The sequence below is a fragment of the Ammodytes marinus genome, assembly GCF_949987685.1.
Source record: "Ammodytes marinus genome assembly, chromosome: 10".
NCBI lineage: Eukaryota > Metazoa > Chordata > Actinopteri > Uranoscopiformes > Ammodytidae > Ammodytes > Ammodytes marinus.
Genome location: NC_137214.1, coordinates 10,054,531 through 10,073,808, shown reverse-complemented (window position 1 = coordinate 10,073,808; position 19,278 = coordinate 10,054,531). Strand labels below are relative to the sequence as shown.

Genomic DNA, 19,278 nt, shown 5'->3' with positions numbered 1-19,278 from the left:
CTACTTGTTTTACTTCCTCAACTCTGGATAAAAAGAATTCCTTTTAACAGGGGCCAGCAGAAAAATACTTTTTATGGCTTACACATGCTTACCTCAAAAATAAATCTCCTTTCAAAGTTTCGACTTTTCCAACCGAGGATGAACTCCCGTTACCTAGTCAAGGGCCTTATGACATTTCCGACCGCACTCGAATGCATCACGAGCAGAAGGCCTCCTCTATCGATAAGACCACGCCCTGGTTGGGTGGGTACGTGGGCCCAATACCAACATTCCTACCCCGCAATACAAGCTAGTAGGCTACGACCTCTATGGCCACAACATAAGCATTGAACAACCACTCTCTTAATACCGGGCATGCATTAAAGTGTTTCCCCGTTTTTGGTAATGTCTTGATGAACTACAAGAACGCACAGTGCGCCTAACTGGTCGAAGGCGGTTTTCGTTTTCTCTGGACTTCTGGTTTGGATGGACAGACAGCAGAGGATGATTGTGGTGTTGTTGCTGAGCGCCTGTTTGTCAGTGGGTGAGTAAGTGTAAAAGACTGCTTTGTAAGAGTTTTCATTCAAGATTCAGCTGTAAGTAAAGTAATGGTGAATCGGTGGTAGCCTCAGGAAGTAGGCTAGCTATTTCCCATAGCCTATATTTACCCGGTAGTGTGGAGTTGACAATTTAATTTCCCATTTATTCTTCTTTCCAGTCCTACACTTTTGGAGAACATTTTTGCACTTCTTCCCTCACAACATTTCTTTAACACCTGTAGGTTATGCAGTGCTTACTGATTATACTTTCATGTGTAGTCCTATGCACAAAAATAGATCAGCTGAGCTCATAACATAGAATGAGTTGGGTATAGGATAGGTATGCACTGCATACCATCATACCACCAGTGTTGCACTGGTGTTTTGAGTTATGTAGAAGAGTCCGAGTCGTGCAATGCTTGTAAAGCCTATTTATTTTAGGTTGCCTTGTGCTTAAGGCACAAACAAAACAAAAAATCTGTACATTAAAGAACTTTTGGTGCCTTTTTTAATAATTATTTTAAGGGGTCAGTAGGTCACTTATAATTATTGAAGTTAATTCAGCTAAATCTTACTTCAACAGCCTAGCCTGGCTCCGCCCGCCCTCCTACTTCCGGCCAAATTTCATTTTCCCTTCAGTAGTCATGAAGTACGATGGTCTGGTAGCACCAGGCTATCAACAGCCTACTTTTACTCTCAACTATTAAAGGTGGAGTCAGCGATTTCGGGGAAACGCTTGTTGTCAAAATCAGTGAATATCTCCTCAGTCCTCCCTTTCCGCTTCATGTCCACAGACTACTGTGTGTGCACTGAAAACAATTCTGGTACACAGCCATGACCCTGCAAACTGTTATTTAAACAAAGAGTTTGCTATATAAACAAACGGGGCTTGCAGTAGCTAGCAACATGCCCTTTCACAGAGCCTAGGCTGAGTATTAAAGACACAGCGATTCTGGAAAATGCTTGTTGTAATCTTGTCCTCAAGATCCGTTACCTGTCCGTACTCTGCCTGTCCGGAATATAAATCTGGTGTTCATTCACAGCTTAGGCTCTGTAAACTGGTATGTTCCTAGCTACGGTGGGTCCCTTTGGTTACATACCAGTTTACAGAACCTAGGCTGTATATCAACACCATATTTTCTTCAGTGCACACACAATATTGAAAGGTCGAGGATCGTGATGAGTCACTGATTTTGACCAAAATTATTTTGACTGATTGCAGGACTGCATTTTTTCATTGTGGCATTTTTTTTGCACATCTTTGAACTCAATCCCGAGCATTTACAGCGGGTTAATGTTAAGGACCTATGATAAGATGGTGATATACTGTGAAGTATATGTGCATTCACTTCCAGGTGTATTACTTATTTATAAAAGGTTGCTACTTATTCATTGACATTTGAATGTGTTTTAGTCAAACAAGCTCAAATAAAGATGCACGTCCCAACAGCACTAATGTGAGCAAGCCTTCTTTCACAAAGCTTTGTACTCAGTGCAGGGTTCTCACAGGGTCTTAAAAGCATTACATTTGATATTCTCAAAATAATATGTGTAAGAATAAGCACTTTTTTGATTGTGTTATACTCACAACGCTATTGCTATTGTTGTATTAAACCAATGTGAGTATATTTATGTGGATTTATAATAAATGTTTGTTGTTAAAAGTACCTTAAACAACGTTAGCATTTCCATTATATCCTTCCTACTTTTGCAAGTATGGCCATGATGTTGGCATTACATTTATATGGTATTACAAAGTCTTACATTTAACAAGGAGATTCCTGGGAGTAACCTGTCAGTGATTTTTTTTTTTGTTGGTCCTCTTCTCTCTAGGCCTGGCATCGGATGAGGAGCAGTACGGGAACACATACACCATGAGGCTGCACAGAAAGGCCCAATCCATCCATTTCAGTAAAAATAAATCAGTTATTTTTGAGAAACGTTAGTATGAAAAAAGACTGTCTTTCATATGTAACTGCTGTTAAGTTTCAAAGTAAAAATATTTTAAATTGTAGATGTTATTGGGCATTAGGAATAGAATGTCTGGAGCACAAGTATCCCCTTGAATTAAATTGTATCATTATTATGTCAAATATATGACACTTGTTATTTTCTCACGACGTCCAAAACAGTGTGTCCACAGAGAAGGGTTCAATCATTCATATGCAATAACACTTATTACAAATGTACTTTAATGATTAAAAATACTTTTTTTAATCAAAAGCAACACTAAATAATCTCTCATATCAATAAAAACAGTTTTTCTACAACACATTCATGTTTTATAAGGTTTCTAAGTGATGGGACACTTTTTGTCAACAATGTCATACAATCCATTAAAATGTAATAAAATCAAGCAAAATAAGGAGCAGCTGTCACTATGAAGGACCTCTTGTCACATTCTACCTCTGCAGAGTACATTAGAGTCAGACAGGCTCTTATAAGTCTTGTAGTTTTAGAATATTTTACATTCCAAATCTTGAAAGTCCTGCTTCACAACAATGATATGTCAACACCGACTTGTTATTTTTAATGTTTTGATAATTTTATTTTCCTGAAGTAGTTCATACTAACACCTAACATCAACAGAAAAAGCAAATGGCTACTAGATACATTCCATTTGTTTTGTTTAAGAAACATTAAATATGTCAACACCGTCAGATGTCAACTCCATCAGATTTCCTGTCTGACGGTGGTGACAGGCCAATGACGGAGTTTAAGTTTTTCTAATACTGTATTTATGGAAACTCTCACAATCTTCTTAAGTCATGGATTATTCTTAAAAAAGTACAGGATGATATACAAAATGAGGCGATTTGGTGTGAGTCTTTTAGAGCAAGTCTGATTGAAAGACTGCAATGTGAATCTTGAATTAACGCTGAACCAATAATATGCTGTTATAAAATCACTGTTGATTGATTGATTGATTATTCTACGTATTTGATGGTTATCTGGGTTTTTGTCACCACCGTCCGATATCTCAAATCCATAAAATATACTTGTCAACTCCGTCAGATATGTATCAACTCCGTCAGATTTATATTATTTTGATAACAATACATAATGATAATTCATAGTTGTTGAGGAATGGTTGGTCGTATGTGAAAATCTAACCAGTCACCTAACATGAGAATGTGTTTTGGAATTTGAAACACATCTTGATTGCTGTTAATTTTAAAGTAAAAACTATATTAAACTAAAGAACATACAGGAAAATCGATATAAAAAATGCATATTCATATGCATTTTGAAACTACTTTTTGTGGCCTCTGTCAGTCTTGGTGAATTTTTGTGATCCATATACACCTTATGGGTCTAGCGTACATAGAGGGAAAATTCATTTATTTTTGGTGTCTGACGGTGTTGACCCAAAATAAGGAATGGCAAGGTAAAAAGCCCATTTTGATAAAAAGGACAAAAGCTGGGCGGTTGTGTCAAAGCTTAGCTCAGTAGCTTAGTATGTTGGAAACATACATGTTATTAAATTTGCCTAAACATAGGGCTTGTATTTTTTCAACATTGTACCCTGTTTTGTCCCACTTCTCAAGAATCACTGCATTATTACGGAAAAGAAGTCGTCTTGTGGACACGTGACAAACCTGCCCAAGAGAACAGCAGGGGGCAGGTGGAGGGCAGCAACTATGTGATAGAAGCAGTGACTCAGAGAGACATTGGTCGCTACATCATGAAAGACAACGATGGTAGAACACTTTCCACATTCTACCTTCATGTAAAAGGTAAGGATCCTTGGAAGTTTTCACTTTTCTTTTCTCTTAAGACAACGTGGCATTCACACTTTTTTCATGATCATCTGGTCTTAAGCATTTGAGTGTAATAATATCATACCTGGCCCTAGGTCATAAAACACATGACTATAAACAAACAAACGTCAATACATTTTTTTATTTAGACGGCCTTATGGGTCATGGTAATACTGGGTTTGTTAGAAAACTCATAAGTAAGCCTATTGCCCCAAAACACTGACCACAGCTGCCATGCCACGTGAAAGACAAAAACTCACAAACTTACACAGAGTTTTGAGGAAACATGGGATGAGTGATTGGTTTTTGGGTGGAGAATCACTTTGATATTCTCTGTCTTCCAGCACTTGAAGAGACCGTTACAAAGAGTGTTGGTGAATACTTCAGCTTCACCGCTGATCTGCCAGCGGAGTCCTGCAACATCAAACACTCCTCTGACTATGGGTTTGAGACTGTGATAGTTTCTGGAGGCCAGCTGCAGAGAGAATATTCGTCTTGCTTCGGGTTTGAATGGGTAAGGTCGTGTGGGATTACAAACAAACACCTCCAAATGGCTTGCAGCGGGCACTTTGAGTTCACAGATGGAGAAGGTGGCACTGCCGTAAATGTGTATGTGACAATGGAGGGTGGTGGTGAGTAACAAGTTTTCTTTTTTGTTGTTCAAAATAAGTGTCAGCTGATCGTGTTAATAAATCATCTTGTACTTTTTATTTATTTATTTTTAGCTATTTTTGTTCGTTTTATACAAGGCAGTTTCCAAAAGTTTCATAACTATAGACAACTTGGTTCTCTTACCTAATGTGTGTCCCCTGACCAGTGTGTTTACACCTCTTTTACTTTTCACTTTCACGTACTGTAGTCCTACCTATTTACTATCTTCAACCTGGTTATAAGTTACCATCACAAGTTCCGTCATTTGTTACATCACTGTACAGTGATTCACATGGCAGGAATGCAGGGGTTTCCTCACAGTTGAGGGACTGGAAGCAAAGCAGAAGAAAATATTTGACATTGTTGCAAATTGCGCGATTAGTGATTTACACTGTTGCTGGTGCATTTTCTGTGGATTCCTTTTTTCAGAAGACACCTTTGATCCAGCTAGTATTGGTATTGGTTTTGGCGTCTTCCTCGGTGCACTTATCCTTTGTTGTTGCGTGAGCTGCTACTGTGAGAAGAGCTCCTCCAAAAAGGACAAAGCTGTGACTCCTGAGGCTGAACCTGCTGTTACGCATTATGGCCATGAGGTGAACGCATTCTGCTACCTGACAGTAATGTGCAGCCTATGTGTGTGCTATAATGTTCAGTTAAACGTCCTGCTGTTGAAGTCATGTGCCCCCATTGTTGTTTCATTCAAACTGCAGCCTGTTAGACCGAGGCAAGAACCAGTCAGTCTCTACCCTGCTCAGCCTTCTTACACTCCGACTGTCCCTCTGGTAAGTGTGTGTTTGTTAATGTGTGTGTGTGTGTGTGTGTGTGTGTGTGTGTTTGTGTTTGTGTTTGTTGCCTCTGGTAGAAATAGTTTATTCTCTCCTCTCTTACTAATATGTTGTGTGTCTCTCCTCTCTGCAGATACACAATCCAACTACCGTGAATGTGCCGCCGCCACCTTATTCTGAGGTATGACCTGATCAGTCTGAGCAAACATGGACACGCACAATACACACTCATACACTCAAACACTTGATAAATAAATAATTGCAGAGTTCACATAGTATTTGCAGACCAAATTGGGATTTATTGCTGGCTCTCCGTTACAGGCCTATTGTTTGTGTGTCACTGCTTATCTGAAGGTGCCCTGTGGAGTTTTTTCTGAGAATCCTCCTACTAATATTTTGTGTCTCTTCTCTCTGCAGATACAAAATCCAACTACTGCGAATATGCCGCCGCCTTATTCTGAGGTATGACCTGTTTAGTCTGAGCAAACATGGACCTGCAAATACGCACACAGACACTCAAACACTTGATACAAATAATTGCAGTTGTAGTAGTATTTGCAGACCAAGTTGGGTTCTCTTGGTGGTTTGGGATCTTCCAGTTTATTGTTTGTGATGATCACTGCTTATCCGAATTGAAGGTGCCCCGTGGAGAGACCTTAAGGGCTAACATTTCAATGGGTGCATTTCCTTTTGTTTGTCCATTTGTTAAGATGATTTGTCCTAAAGGTTTGAAACCCGCAAGTGTGACCTATTCATAAAAATATTGCTCCATAGCGCAACTAGTGGTCAATTTTTTTTTTCAACACTGGTGGATTCAGGCTCGATGGTATTTTGTGCCCCCAACGGAGCCTTCAATGCACCAACCCTAACCCTAACCATAACTGTTGTGCCCCCAATGGTGCCTTCCAGGCAGCGCTGCCTTGAAGGCTCCGTTGGGTTCACAAAACACCAAACAACTGGATTCAGAAAGGTTGTGATCAGTGCCCTGTTCCTCCATGCTATTATCTATTGAGATGCAGCCAAAGGATCCCTCTTAGATGCCGGTATGGTAGAGGAATCATAATTAGGTTCCCCGTACAGTGGCCTAATTTTGCCTTTTGGGTGCATGTGCTATGGAGAAAACACTATGCAGAATTACTGTCTCTCAGTGTTTAAACAGTTAAAGTTGAGCATAAGTTTAGTCAGACAGCCTGACATTCACTGCTGTCCTCCACAGAGGTTGCCATGTTGCACCACCATGTTCCTCAATTGCAAAGAATGTACAAACTTAACAGCCAAACGCTATTTTATTTAAAGTTGGTGTCCTGGGGAAATGCACCTGTTCGAAGACGGAGAAGAAGTAGGGGAGAACGGGGTAATCTGAGACACTTTTTACATTTGCTCCCCTCTAAGCGAGCTAAAATGATTTATCACTCAAATGTACACATTTCCCATTAATTCAGGATGTTTCCTAGAAATGGGCATTAGCAGAATTTATTCAAGTCAAAGGGCAGTGAAAATATGATTGTTTTAAAAAAAGTTGTCATGTGTCTCACTTTACCCCAGCTGTAGGGTAAACTGAGACAGACTAGAAAAATCAAGGGGGTAAACTGAACCACTTACTTTTTCCACTCGGAAACTACCATAACAACACAAATTGTAACAGTTAGAATCCTGACAGCTAGCTTGAAAACCAAATATTACAAAACTAATGTCGGACTAATAACAGAATCATGGGGATTGGTCAATTAAGCAAAACATTTTTCTTAACACTTGAAAGTAACTCTGATCAAATACAACATATAATTCATATTCAATAATTAACATTCAAATGACAGATAGAACCAGTTAGATTAAAACACAGTTTGGGGGTCAGAGCAAAGGACAATCAGAACCAGAACAGTCTGGGACTCAGAACAGGACTAGACCCAGCTGTCATTTTCCATCTTTTGAGTCTTTTTTTTCTGCATTTGTTTTATTGGGATCATTCATTGAATAAAGACATATTTCTTAGAGTCTATTGATGTTAAAGGTCACTCTCCTGTCCCCCACATACATACGTGCCAAACCATGTCCTTGCTGACACCCCTTCAACCATCAACCCCCACCTCCAGCCCACAGTGTCTTTTGTCTTTTCAAACTAGTCTCCTTGTTACCTCAAATATAATGGATTCATTAAAAGAGGGCACAGACACTGTCTCACTTTACCCCACAGCATTTGTCTCACTTTACCCCACTGCCACAATTTGAGAAAAAACTACTTCTCTGCAATTCAGGCTAATCTTCAGTTATCATCATCACATGGTTTCATATGTTGGTAGTTCATCAACATGTGTAATAGAAGTTTTTTGATTAGGCACAACAATCGATAAAGTTGACAGCAAGAAAATTTACCTTTACATGCAAAAAAGACATTTTTGTCATCACCATGAGGTCCTCTCTTTCATGGCCAAGGGGAAAAGAGAGGGGCTTGAAAACATATTCAGTGAAGAAAATAAGTATTTGATCCCTCACTGATTTTGTAAGTTTTCCCACTTACAATTAAATTAACGGCCTATAATTTTAATGCTAGGTTTATTTTAACAGTGATAGACAGAATGTCAAAAGGAAAATCCAGAAAATCACATAAAAAAAAGATAGAAATTATTTTGCATTTCATTAAGTGAAATAAGTATTTGATCCCCTATCAAAACATTGCTTAGTACTTGGTGGAGAAACTCTTGTTGGCAAGTGCAAAGGTCAGATGTGTCTTGTAGTTGATGATCAGGTTTGCACACATCTCAGGAGGATATTTGAACCACTCCTCTTTGCAGATCCTCTCCTAATCTTTAAGGTTTCGAGGCTGTCGCTTGAGCTTCAGTTCCCTCCACAGATCTATTGGATTAAGGTCCGGAGACTGGCTAGGCCACTCCATGACCTTAATGTGCTTCTTCTTGAGCCATTCCCTTGTTGCCTTTGCTGTATTTTTAGGGTAATTGACGTGCTAGAAGACCCATCCACGACCCATTTTTACGGACCTGGCAGAGAGAAAGAGGTTGTCACCCAGTATTTCATGGTACATGGCTCCATCCATAGTTCCCTCGATGCAGTGAAGTCCACCTGTCCCCTTAGAAGAGAAACACCCCCAAAGCATAATGCCTCAACCTCCATGCTTGACTGTGGGGATGGTGTTCTTGGGGTCATAGTCAGAATTCCTCTTCCTCCAAGCATGGCGAGTGACTATAATACCAAAGAACTTGATTTTGTTCTGATCTGACCACATCACCTTCTCCCAAGCATTCTCTGAGTCATTCAGGTGTTCATTGGCAAACTTTGGTTCCCTTCTTGAGCAGGCGGAACTTACGGGCCCTACAGGATTTCAATCCATTACGGCATAGTGTGTTACCAATGGTTTTCTTGGTGACTGTGGTTCCAGCTGCCTTGGGATCATAAACAAGCTCCTCCCGTGTAGATCTGGACTGATCCCTCACCATTCTCATGATCATTGATACCCCACAAGGTGAGATCTTGCATGGAGCCCCAGACATAGGGAGATTGATGGTCATTTTGTGTTTCTTTCATTTTCGAATAATCGCACCAACAGTTGTTTCCTTCTCACCCAGATTCTCACCAATGGTCTTGTAGTCTATTCCGGCCTTGTGCAGGTCTACAATCTTGTCCCTGATGTCCTTAGACAGCTCTTTGGTCTTGCCCATGATGGAGATGTTGGAGTTTGATTTATTGACTCTGTGGACAGGTGTCTTTTATATAGATAACAAGTTGAGACAGGTGTGTTTTATACAGGAAACTAGTTGAGATTAGGAATACTTTTTTAAAGCACGAGGACTAATCTGTGGGAGCCAGAATTATTTATGGTTGGTAGGGGATCAAATACTTATTTCACTCGATGAAACGCAAAATAATGTACATGTTTTTTTTAATGTGATTTTCTGGATTTTCTTTTTGATATTCTGTCTATCACTGTTCAAATGAACCTAGCTTTAAAATTAAATACCGCTCATTTCTTTGTAAATGGGAAAACTTACAAAATCGGTGAGGGATCAAATACTTATTTCCTCCACTGTATCTCACATGACCAAAAATGTGTTTTGTGTCCTAGATACAGGGGGTGTCTCACATTACCCGATGTCTCACATTCACCCGTCCTCCCCTACTATAGAATAAATAACTTAACACATATTAACCTCATCACTTGATATTGTGGAAAGACTTGAGGCAGTGGTGGGCGATGCCATCTTTAGTCACTATCTTCTTATCCATGACGGCCACTGTAGCTTTTGTATTTAACAAGGGAGCGTTGCAATCTAGCACTTTCAACATAAGGTGACGCTAAACATTCCGATATTACACACTACACCTTTTATTCAGGCCTTTTCCTGGTGATACACAGTAACATGTTTGTCTTTGCTCTCCAGGTTATGGGTTCAGCAGCGCAGCCCGAAGCCAAGGCCGCCCCCGTCCCTGTCCCTGTCCCTGTCCCAGTCCCTGTCAACTCCGACCCCGGGCCGCGCTTTGAAATTTCCTTACCCTCTGCTCCACTGCTCAGTACAGAATATAATGTCTGTAATGTTTCTAACTCAGACCAACTCAACTTCCTGTGAAGGCCTTGATTTTGAAATGGAACATTCAAAAATGTTACTAATTCTTTGATCGGTGTGACATTTGTCATCATGGGTGATATGTCTCTTCACCGATGGCTGCTGTAGCTTCATATTCTCTGAACTGACATGAGAGTGCTATCAATCTTTAGATGGAAGATTTACAGCGCTGAAAGATATGGATGGAGCAGCTGTTCGGGAGGGGATAGCAAACCTTGCATCCAGTATTGCATCTATCAAAGGAGACATCACAGTTATCAAAGGAAAAGTCGCTGGAATCGATGGCATGAAAGGAGACATCGCAGATATCAAAGGAAACATCCAAAAAATGGCTACAGTGGATGGAGAGGATATCGATGTGTAATTAAATTCATCGGGAAAATGGAAAGCATGTCAGTTGTGCAAGGTCAATGGATAAGGAGAATGAAAATTTGACTGTGTATTGGACTGCAGCTTATCAGACAAAAAAAAAAAAAAAAATGCAAAATTGTGTTTTCTTCCTTTTTGTTTTCTTCCTTTTCATTTTCATTTACATTTTTCATTTTTTATTTTCATTTCTTATTTTTTTATTTCTTTAAAACATTTTTTTATTTTTTATTTTTTTCTGTGATCAGTAAATGTGTATCTGATTCTGAATCTGATGAAATTGGGGGCGGGACTCGATAAGCCTTAGGCTTCTTCCGTCACCCTTCGGACAACACAAATTAAGATGTATGATGTGAAAGAGATAATTGTGTATTGTGTGGAATTGTCCGAAAGAATAATAATAAATCTTCTCACCTAACTGCTCGGCAAGGCGCCAAATAGGCGCATTCCCTGGAGACCATATTTTGCACCTGCTTTAGTCTCATTTATTTTAAGTTTTACTATGACCATTTCAGCCTTTCGATGGCCACATGTGTTAGACCAAGGTTCACAGGTTTTAAGCTATAGGTCAAAGAGCAATCTTCCGTAAAAACTTGTTTTTTTCCAAACTGAGTGTCTGCATTATTTACAGTGACTTCCTACCTCTTGCGTCTCACTGAGAGACAGTGCTGTATTCTCATCGAGTGAATATCTTTCTTTGTTCCTGCGGTTCTGTTAGGGACACATCATTTGTTGCAGACCAGACCTTGACTTGATAATTTTTCAGGGAAGACAATAAACATAACGTAGCCTTATCTCTCCGTCTCTCCCCAAAGCTCTCCATTTTGGAAAAGTAGTAGACGTTGCCGTGTCCTTTGTCTTTCATCTGCTAGTGTATTTTAAAGTGGTTTGTTGTATTTGATGCCTGCATTACACCATTTAGTGTAGATCCAGAATGAGAATTAACCTCACATGAGCTGTGGATACTTAACTTAATATCGGCAAAATAACCTTTTTATTTCCACGCAAGAGTCCTGCGCACACATATCTAAATGTTTTAAAGCTGTATCATAGCGTTTGTGTAGATATATGTCAGCACCCGTTGCCTTTTCCTTGACACAACTACTGCACTCATGTCGATGTTGCGCCTTAAATGTATTACATATATTACTATATGTATAAATAACTCTTCAATACATTTGTGATAACAAAGTCACACACATGCAAGCCATAAAGTTGTCAACAGGTGCAACATGCTTCTTTCAGCATTCTATATCTTACATATAAACAAAACAAAACAAAACAGAGGTTCTGTAACACTATAATATTTATTTACGTCAACAGATGTCAGCTGTTTTCATTTGAATGGTTCACTTTTTGAACATTTTAGGAAGCATGTCATATTTTCAACATCGTGTAGAAGAGTTGTTTTTTTGACCACTAACTGGAGCCTTTTTAAATTGCATGATATATGTGTTGTAAAACCGTTTTTAAACAAGTGTACATGTTGGGATTCTGTGTCATAGGTGCATCAGTTGCATAAAAGCTGATTAGACAATGCTGTGGTGTCTTGTGTTTTGGACTTTCTTCTACTTCCATCTTTATACACACACACACACACACACACACACACACACACACACACAATGTACACTACAAGCAGCACCCACCCACACAACACGTCCCTGGCACACACAGCCAGAAGCTTGCCCAAGCACGTAAATTCTTTCCCACCACACCAACCGGTTCACATGAGAAACTCAAGCGAGCAGAAGTTGAAGTACGGCTGGGCCTTTTTATGTGTTTTAAAGAAAAACTACATAGTCGTAAATCCTCTTGTTGCACGAGACAATAAGCAATACTTTGGAGACACATTTGTTACCATCAGTGATCCTGGAAATCTCCTCCCACTTAAACCACATCCTGGTTATATAAGGGGGAATACATTTGAGGCATGCCTGACAGACGGATAGATTTGGAGATTTTGACCTTTCAATTTATTCAAAGGAGTATCATGCAGAATGATTAAAGTGTATAGATTATGACATGTTTTTATAGTTTATATCTTTTACTGTTGCGTTTGGATGTTTAGATGACATTTCATCAACATCAACATACCAGTCCGTTTGCAACAGAACAAGGTCAACTTGTACCGAGGTCAAAGTACAAATTGGTCAATTGTTTGTTTATTCTTTATAATTTTTTTCTCGTCGACTTACTTCGGAGTTCTGATCACAATGGCATACAGTATTATTGCACTTTTAAGTTGTCATAGCGCCCTCGATAGCAGACTTTACTTTGCTTATTTACACTTGCAATAGACTTGCAGTGCATTTGCATTTATTTGAAGTCGTGCCTTGATCTTCTTCCTCTGGGCTTTTTCAAGTGAAAAATGACACTGTGGGACTGAATCAAAACAGTGAAGTTGGTGCCGGAAAAACTTGAAAGTTAAAAGGCAACGCTATAAAAAGCTATGAAGATCTGAGAGAAACTGCAGTCATACAGATCATTCTGTGTGCTTTCGTCAGTAAAAAGGTAAAAAAAAAACATTTTGGTCCATTCTTTTCATAAAGAGATATTGATCATATCAGCTTCAAAGTTGAATGCTCTATTTCCACACACATCCTCTGTGAATTCAGAACATTTTCCTATCAGGTCGTTTATTTTTACCAAAAGATTACCATCAAAAAATCATTGTGGAAATCCATGAAGGTCTAGAATCACATAGTCATGGCTCTATATATTAAGCTGATGATACAGTGAAACCTAACACTTAGTTTCAGTGTTGATTCATGACTGCCCCACTTGGCACTCCACCAGAACAAAGTGTAGGAGGGGGAAGTGAGTTTTTTTGCTGCTAGCGGGAATTATAATTCTGTCAGTGAGGTCAGGTTGTTCCACTCGACTGGAGTGGCAGTGGAGTGGGGGAGTGTGAGGATAGTTGGTGTGTTAACAGAGAATCTGAAAAGCTTCCAGCTGACCGAGCAGTGTCTAATCAGGCTAAAGAAGAAAAGGAGCTACGGAGGCCACATGGGTCAGCCTGGGTTGAAGATACAAAGTTGGTTTTGGTGACGTCAAATTGAGACATCAAAAGCTGACATTGGCTGGCTAAGATTCTGCATTATTTCAGTATTTTCTAAAAGTTCTAAGCCACCCTGAGTACCCATTTCTAGTAGGCTACTGGCTGGCTGCCGTGCTATGAAAGGAGCATGAGATAAATGGTTCCCAAAAGAGGAATGCTAATGCCTTTTCCTGTTAGCACCACCAGCAGGTCAAAGTTTTGATTCTATCCAGTACTTTGCCATTAGATTTGCAGACTGTACTGTCTATGGTCATGAATTAAATTGTTGTTGCTTACGTCCTAGAAGAAGGTGGACTGAAAAGACATACTATTTAAAGGACAGTGAAAATGGGAGCATTGTTTTTACCTTATGCACAACATAACTCAACCGAGTGGTAGGCCTATAAAGATGAGTAAATCAGGTAAAGTTAACACAGCATATCAAGTCAGTGTTGTTTACTTTACAACTGTATTTTATAAAAAAAAATATATATATGACATTATTAAAAAGGTCCCATTTGAGGCCATGTTATTCTGGAAACATTGAGCCCTTGGAACATTGGGATAACCCCCACTTTCACCAGCATGTTAGCAGCACCCTGATATTAGCATTTAGCTCCAAGCACTGTTTTGCCTTAGTACAGGTTCACAGAGCAAAACAAACAACACTGTCTGTAAACTCTTTGTCTTATTCAATTGAAAAATTGTGTAAAACGTTGTCTTGATTTGTAGAAACGACGATAGAGAAAGAGGACGGTTTTATTTAGTCTTATTTGTGGAATTATCCAATCCTCTGTGCACACTACTGTAGCCTTTACCTTTGTATGTCAGAGGCTTACACTTTTTTGATCATTGTAAAAACACCATGTAGTTTAATTATTTAGGTACTTTTTCTGAAGGCAAAAAAGGAAAAAAAGCTTTTCTGATTAAAAATCCCAGAGATTACTTTATTTCCCACAATACTTTGACACACGTACAGAAAACCAGCAGTGTTAATATTTTTTTCTCAGCGACATTAGGCATTACCAACACCTCTGTCCATCTTAACTCCCCTTTAATCCCCTTTCCTCTTCTCTACGGCCTTCAGCCTGCCCTCCAGTCCGCTCAGCCGGTTCTCCACAGTACAAGTCTTTTCGGAGCCAGCAGTGAGCAGGTTGAGGAGGACGCAGCCCAGCACCAGGCCTCCCAGTCGCACCGCTGTGGTGTCCGCCGCCGCCGTCTTGTCTGTGGCGATCAGTCCGAAGAGCCACAGGGCCAGGACTGATTTCACCACCCAGAACACGCGCCTCGTCATGCAAATCACCACACGCAGAACCACCGTCAGCACAAAGTAGCCTATCAGGGCCAGCAGACCCCACTGGGCGATGGCTGCCACGCCCTCCGGAGTGAAGAGGGGCAATGTTACTGCAACTGTGGAGGTAAAAGGAAAATCCAGTTTTAGGGGCATATTGTCATGTGGATTAAAGCTCATAAATACCTGCCTGTGTTACCCAGGAAGCAACAGTAGTTGCAAACACTCGCTTTTAAAAAAGAAAAAAAGGAGTGGCACAGATAAATAGCCTAAGGCAGAGGCAAGTCTGCATACTTTCCCTCCTACCTAAAAACTCCACAGATCCTCTCCTATACTATGTGTTCCATTACCCATACACTTCCCCGCTTCTTAAGAGAGAATTTAGGATGTCCCAAATTAAACATGTGGTCAGCAGATGCAGCATACTTAAAAATACCCAGATGCCCTACATCCCATCTGGAATTTTATTGTGGAAATCAGCATTCTTTTAAGGTGAATCTGACCCACAATCCATTGAACAGCGGAAGTTATAAAGTATCACCTCAACAGAGCCTCCATGTGTAAACAAGCAGCGATGCAGCAGATATATAATGAAAAGGCAAGTTCAAGGCGCAATGTTAGGATGAAATAAATAAGTAAAAGTATGTCCAAATTGTGTGCATACTGCATGCTTACGGTATACTTTTTATTTCCAGCTGTAGTATGTAGAAAAGCAAATAGGAAGAGTATGGCATTTGGAACGCAGGGTTACTCTCCAGCAGACAATTTGCATACACACACAGGCAGGAAAAGGTGGAGCACACATCGAAGAATTAACACACATCGACCCACCCCTACACACACACAGGTGCACACACACACACACACACACGCCTCATGTTACCCACCATCGAATCCTGTAACCCTGAGGATCTCTGTGACGTAAACAGCGATGACGTTCAGGCCGCTGGCAGCTCCTTCAGCCAGGAAACGGATCACCATCTCAAAAAACTGTAATGTAGGAGGAGGAGGGGGTGGAAACAAAATTCACTTTGTTATTATCATACGAGGCAACAATGAAGAGAGGCAGCATTCTGGTCGCACTATTCATCATGCAGAGAAGAGATAGGCTACAGACTCAGCCAACCTAAACATGTCCTCGTGGCTCAGATGCACAGGCACATACAGTGTAATTGTGATGATTCTGCTTTATGTAATGGCACGGCAAGACTGCTATTTACAGTCTGCTTGTGCGGATTTAAATCACGACACAAATACAAGTAAAGACTCATCAGCTCTTAAAGACTATGTGCTGCACCGTAAGACATAGAAGAAGCACTGTATTGTTGACTTGGACAAGCAGTTGTGCATGCGAGTGACAGCTGGACGGTGCACCTCTCTATTCCTGTACAGTTGTCGACTCGCCACCCACACACACGCACGCACACGCGCATAGCACGCACACACACACACACACAGCCAAACAGACACACACACTGACCTCGTCAGGCAAGGTCAAGGGTAGCCTCAGTAAGTTGGACAAGTATCTTATCTGCACCTGTTGCGCTTCACATTGGCACATATGTGGGGGCTTGTCCAGTGAGCCAGAGTGAGTGTCAAGCATCTGTCACTCTATGTCAGCGCATGTGTAAATCAACTGACAAAAAACACACCTGCTCTGTTCGGTATCATAAGGCTGGCCCAGTGTTCCCAACCTATGACTCATACTTTAAATATTTAAGTGAGGCGGCAAAAAGCAGGCTGGTGTAGCCACAGACCCTTACTTTTAGGCAAAAAAAAAATCCCATATATTATTTCACGTTCTTTATTCAAAAAGCAAAATGGCATTTTGCCTTTTTGTGAGCTTCCAAAACAGACGAAAGTTACATTTACTTTATTGTTCTACTTCATTTTACTTGTTGCAATCTCATTAATGCCTTACAGTTGACCAGAGCATTCCATTTCTGAATTCAAAACACTGTATAGAGGGTGCAAATCCCAAGAATAAAAAACTTTTACCAGCGCTCGATCCAAATAAAAAAAAAGAGGAACTGAGGACAAGATTTTCACAATGCATCTGCACTCTGTACTGACAGCTCCCAGTAAATTTAACACAACAACCTTGTCCGACAGAGACCTTGGAGATAATGTTGCTCCGCCACGTTGAATTTATTGGGAGTAAAACCGATGCACAGTGCAGATCTTCGGCCTTGAGGTTTCAATTTGATCCCTAATGTTCCCCTCCTCCATTTAAACTGGATTATCTCACTAGAATAAGGCTTTCATAAATCTACTTTTCTGTGACTTGTATAAAGATCATGCACACACACCACATTTTACCTTCGGAGCTACCAACTGAGTCACACGGCAGATGGAACTATTCCAGCCTACAGTTGCCAGCACTTATACAACAATGGTATCACTACAAGCTCACAAGGAATGGGACTATCATGTGGCGCCTCATGCAAAATTGCCACTGCATAGAAAATAAAACACACATATGCTGCTTCAACCACAGGCATGCATCCTATACTCCCTGCACTAACTATGGGAGTGACATGTGCAAAACAGAGCCACATAATGACAGGGCCCGTTCTTAAGGGGCAGTGCTATAGAGATGGGAGACAACCGGATAGTTTTTTTTCTTACCATGGCCACCGAATAGACGTTGTCCTGACCAAGCATTGACTCAAGATACAACACTGCACTCTGGGGAAAAGGGGAGCCACAGCAAGAATGGAAGCAGGGGAGGACAGAAAAGTGTGTGTGTGTATTTGTGTGTGTGTGAGAGAGAGATGCATGGATATAAGAAGAAGTGAAAATTAGGGCAGAGAAGATGAGGGGATCAGGGGAGAGATTAACAAGTTGAGGGGCATGGGGAAGATGGAATGTGTGTGAAGGGTGAGGAGGACACATGGATGGAGGAGAGACATGACAGGAGTTAGCAGTTGGGAGAAATTAGTGTTCATAAAAAAGGCACAGGAGTTATATTGATCAAGAAGAATAGTGAAAGAGCAAACAGTGACGTTAGACCAAAACACCCAGTAGAATTATTATTATTAAGAATTAAGGAAAAAGAGGAAAGTGTGGTGCCACTTCCTGGTGCAGGGAGAGGGAAAAACAGTATAGCCTTGTGGGTGCACACATCCTCCCTCCCTCTTCTCTACCTCAGAAGCTGACCGGATCACGCCGCTTCCGAACACCGACTCGGCGTACCGCTGGAGCTCCTGGCAGGTTCCCACGACCAGAGTAGCGAGGGTGACCGTCGCTGGCGGTGCACTCGTCGGCTTGGCCTGCTCCGCCTCAGCTCCAGCCCAGCCCACGAGCACCAACAGCACACAGATGGAGAAGGAAAAGCGAGGCATGGCACATCCACTAGCGCCGCACCCAGACGCACGAAAAGTCATTGTTGGCGATTGGAGAACAAAAAAAGAAAAGAAAAGAGGAACAGAATAGCCTAATGAAAATGAAACGAGGTACAGGTTAACGCCGTAGCCCCAGAGCAGGTCGAGAGGCTCGTGTTGAATGACTCAAGGCAGTAAATCAACAGACTTAAAAATGGCTTCTGTTGAGAGCAGTCATTGGCTATACGGAGCGCGTTTAAATCAACATGCAGCAGCCCAATTCACAATAGGCGGTAATAAAAAAATACACGAGAAGGTCTTCTAAAATTGACAAACACGCCAATTGGATTCGAGAGTCCAATTTGCAAATTGCAAACAAATGTGTTAATTGTGTTAAAACCCCTAACCACTCGAAATGATCCGAGTATTTAATTATAAACTTTGGCAGCGCTTGCAAATACCCAATCTGGGACCGTTCCGCTCCGCCAAGGACACTCCAGCATTAACAGTGTCTATATTTGGTAAGAAACTGTTAGAGGCTTAGGGTCGGACAGTGGTCAAGATATAGTGACCATCAGTCAATATGCAAAGGATAAAGAAAGGTAGTAGTTCATAAAAAGATATGGCATAGAAATATCTCCACAAAAAGTTTTTTTTCTCCTTGTTGCAGTTTTTTTTGCGTAAAAAGGGGAAAAATTGGGTAAAAACGCAATGACGTTGAGCCGACCACGAGTCTCCCAAATCCTCTTATTTCACAGCGCTGAGCTCCACACAACGGGCGAGTTTGGTGTTCCTTTGTCTCCGCGCGTTTGCATCAAATGTTCCGATGGATTACGTTGCACAAGCTTTAATAGAAAAAAAACCTCCTCTTGTCACTGCTCCCGCATGACGCTCCCTTCCTCCCAACGTTTCTAACGACAGACAGTTTCCCAGTGTGCAAACGGTGCAAACACGTCTACATCTACA

At 40.8% G+C, this 19,278-nt stretch overlaps 2 protein-coding genes across 4 annotated transcripts; one reads left to right on the top strand and one right to left on the bottom strand.

Moving 5' to 3' along the window:
- The first annotated feature begins 256 nt into the window (after nucleotides 1-256).
- On the top strand, nucleotides 257-12,197 carry LOC307256825 (uncharacterized protein). Of its 3 annotated transcripts, none has more exons than XM_080035929.1 (9): nucleotides 257-523; nucleotides 2,352-2,429; nucleotides 4,067-4,255; nucleotides 4,624-4,911; nucleotides 5,360-5,523; nucleotides 5,641-5,712; nucleotides 5,849-5,896; nucleotides 6,133-6,177; nucleotides 10,110-12,197. In XM_080035929.1, exons 1-9 carry the CDS (start codon nucleotides 466-468, stop codon nucleotides 10,293-10,295), a joined length of 1,128 nt encoding a protein of 375 aa, XP_079892055.1. In that variant the 5' UTR covers nucleotides 257-465; the 3' UTR covers nucleotides 10,296-12,197. The 3 variants fall into 3 exon arrangements, with proteins under 3 accessions (XP_079892055.1, XP_079892054.1, XP_079892056.1); XM_080035928.1 differs by having other exon boundaries at nucleotides 2,352-2,459; XM_080035930.1 differs by lacking the exon at nucleotides 10,110-12,197 and adding an exon at nucleotides 7,012-7,165 and having other exon boundaries at nucleotides 2,352-2,459.
- Nucleotides 12,198-12,289: 92 nt separating this feature from the next.
- On the bottom strand, nucleotides 12,290-19,225 carry LOC307256826 (uncharacterized protein). The gene is made up of 3 exons (XM_080035931.1): nucleotides 18,136-19,225; nucleotides 15,877-15,979; nucleotides 12,290-15,108 (listed from the first exon to the last, which is right to left on the bottom strand). The coding sequence occupies exons 1-3, from the start codon at nucleotides 18,373-18,375 to the stop codon at nucleotides 14,753-14,755; spliced, it is 699 nt and encodes a 232-aa protein (XP_079892057.1). The 5' UTR covers nucleotides 18,376-19,225; the 3' UTR covers nucleotides 12,290-14,752.
- Nucleotides 19,226-19,278: the final 53 nt, after the last annotated feature.

Excerpts from the sequence above, each read along its gene's own strand:
- LOC307256825 (XM_080035928.1), top strand. The coding sequence starts at position 466 with ATGGACAGACAGCAGAGGATGATTGTGGTGTTGTTGCTGAGCGCCTGT. Across the intron at positions 524-2,351 it reads GAGCGCCTGTTTGTCAGTGG|GCCTGGCATCGGATGAGGAG; the intron begins GTGAGTAAGTGT and ends TCTTCTCTCTAG. Across the intron at positions 2,460-4,066 it reads ATCAGTTATTTTTGAGAAAC|AATCACTGCATTATTACGGA; the intron begins GTTAGTATGAAA and ends CCACTTCTCAAG.
- LOC307256826 (XM_080035931.1), bottom strand. The coding sequence starts at position 18,375 with ATGACTTTTCGTGCGTCTGGGTGCGGCGCTAGTGGATGTGCCATGCCT. Across the intron at positions 15,980-18,135 it reads TGATCCGGTCAGCTTCTGAG|TTTTTTGAGATGGTGATCCG; the intron begins GTAGAGAAGAGG and ends CCTACATTACAG. Across the intron at positions 15,109-15,876 it reads CAGGGTTACAGGATTCGATG|TTGCAGTAACATTGCCCCTC; the intron begins GTGGGTAACATG and ends TTACCTCCACAG.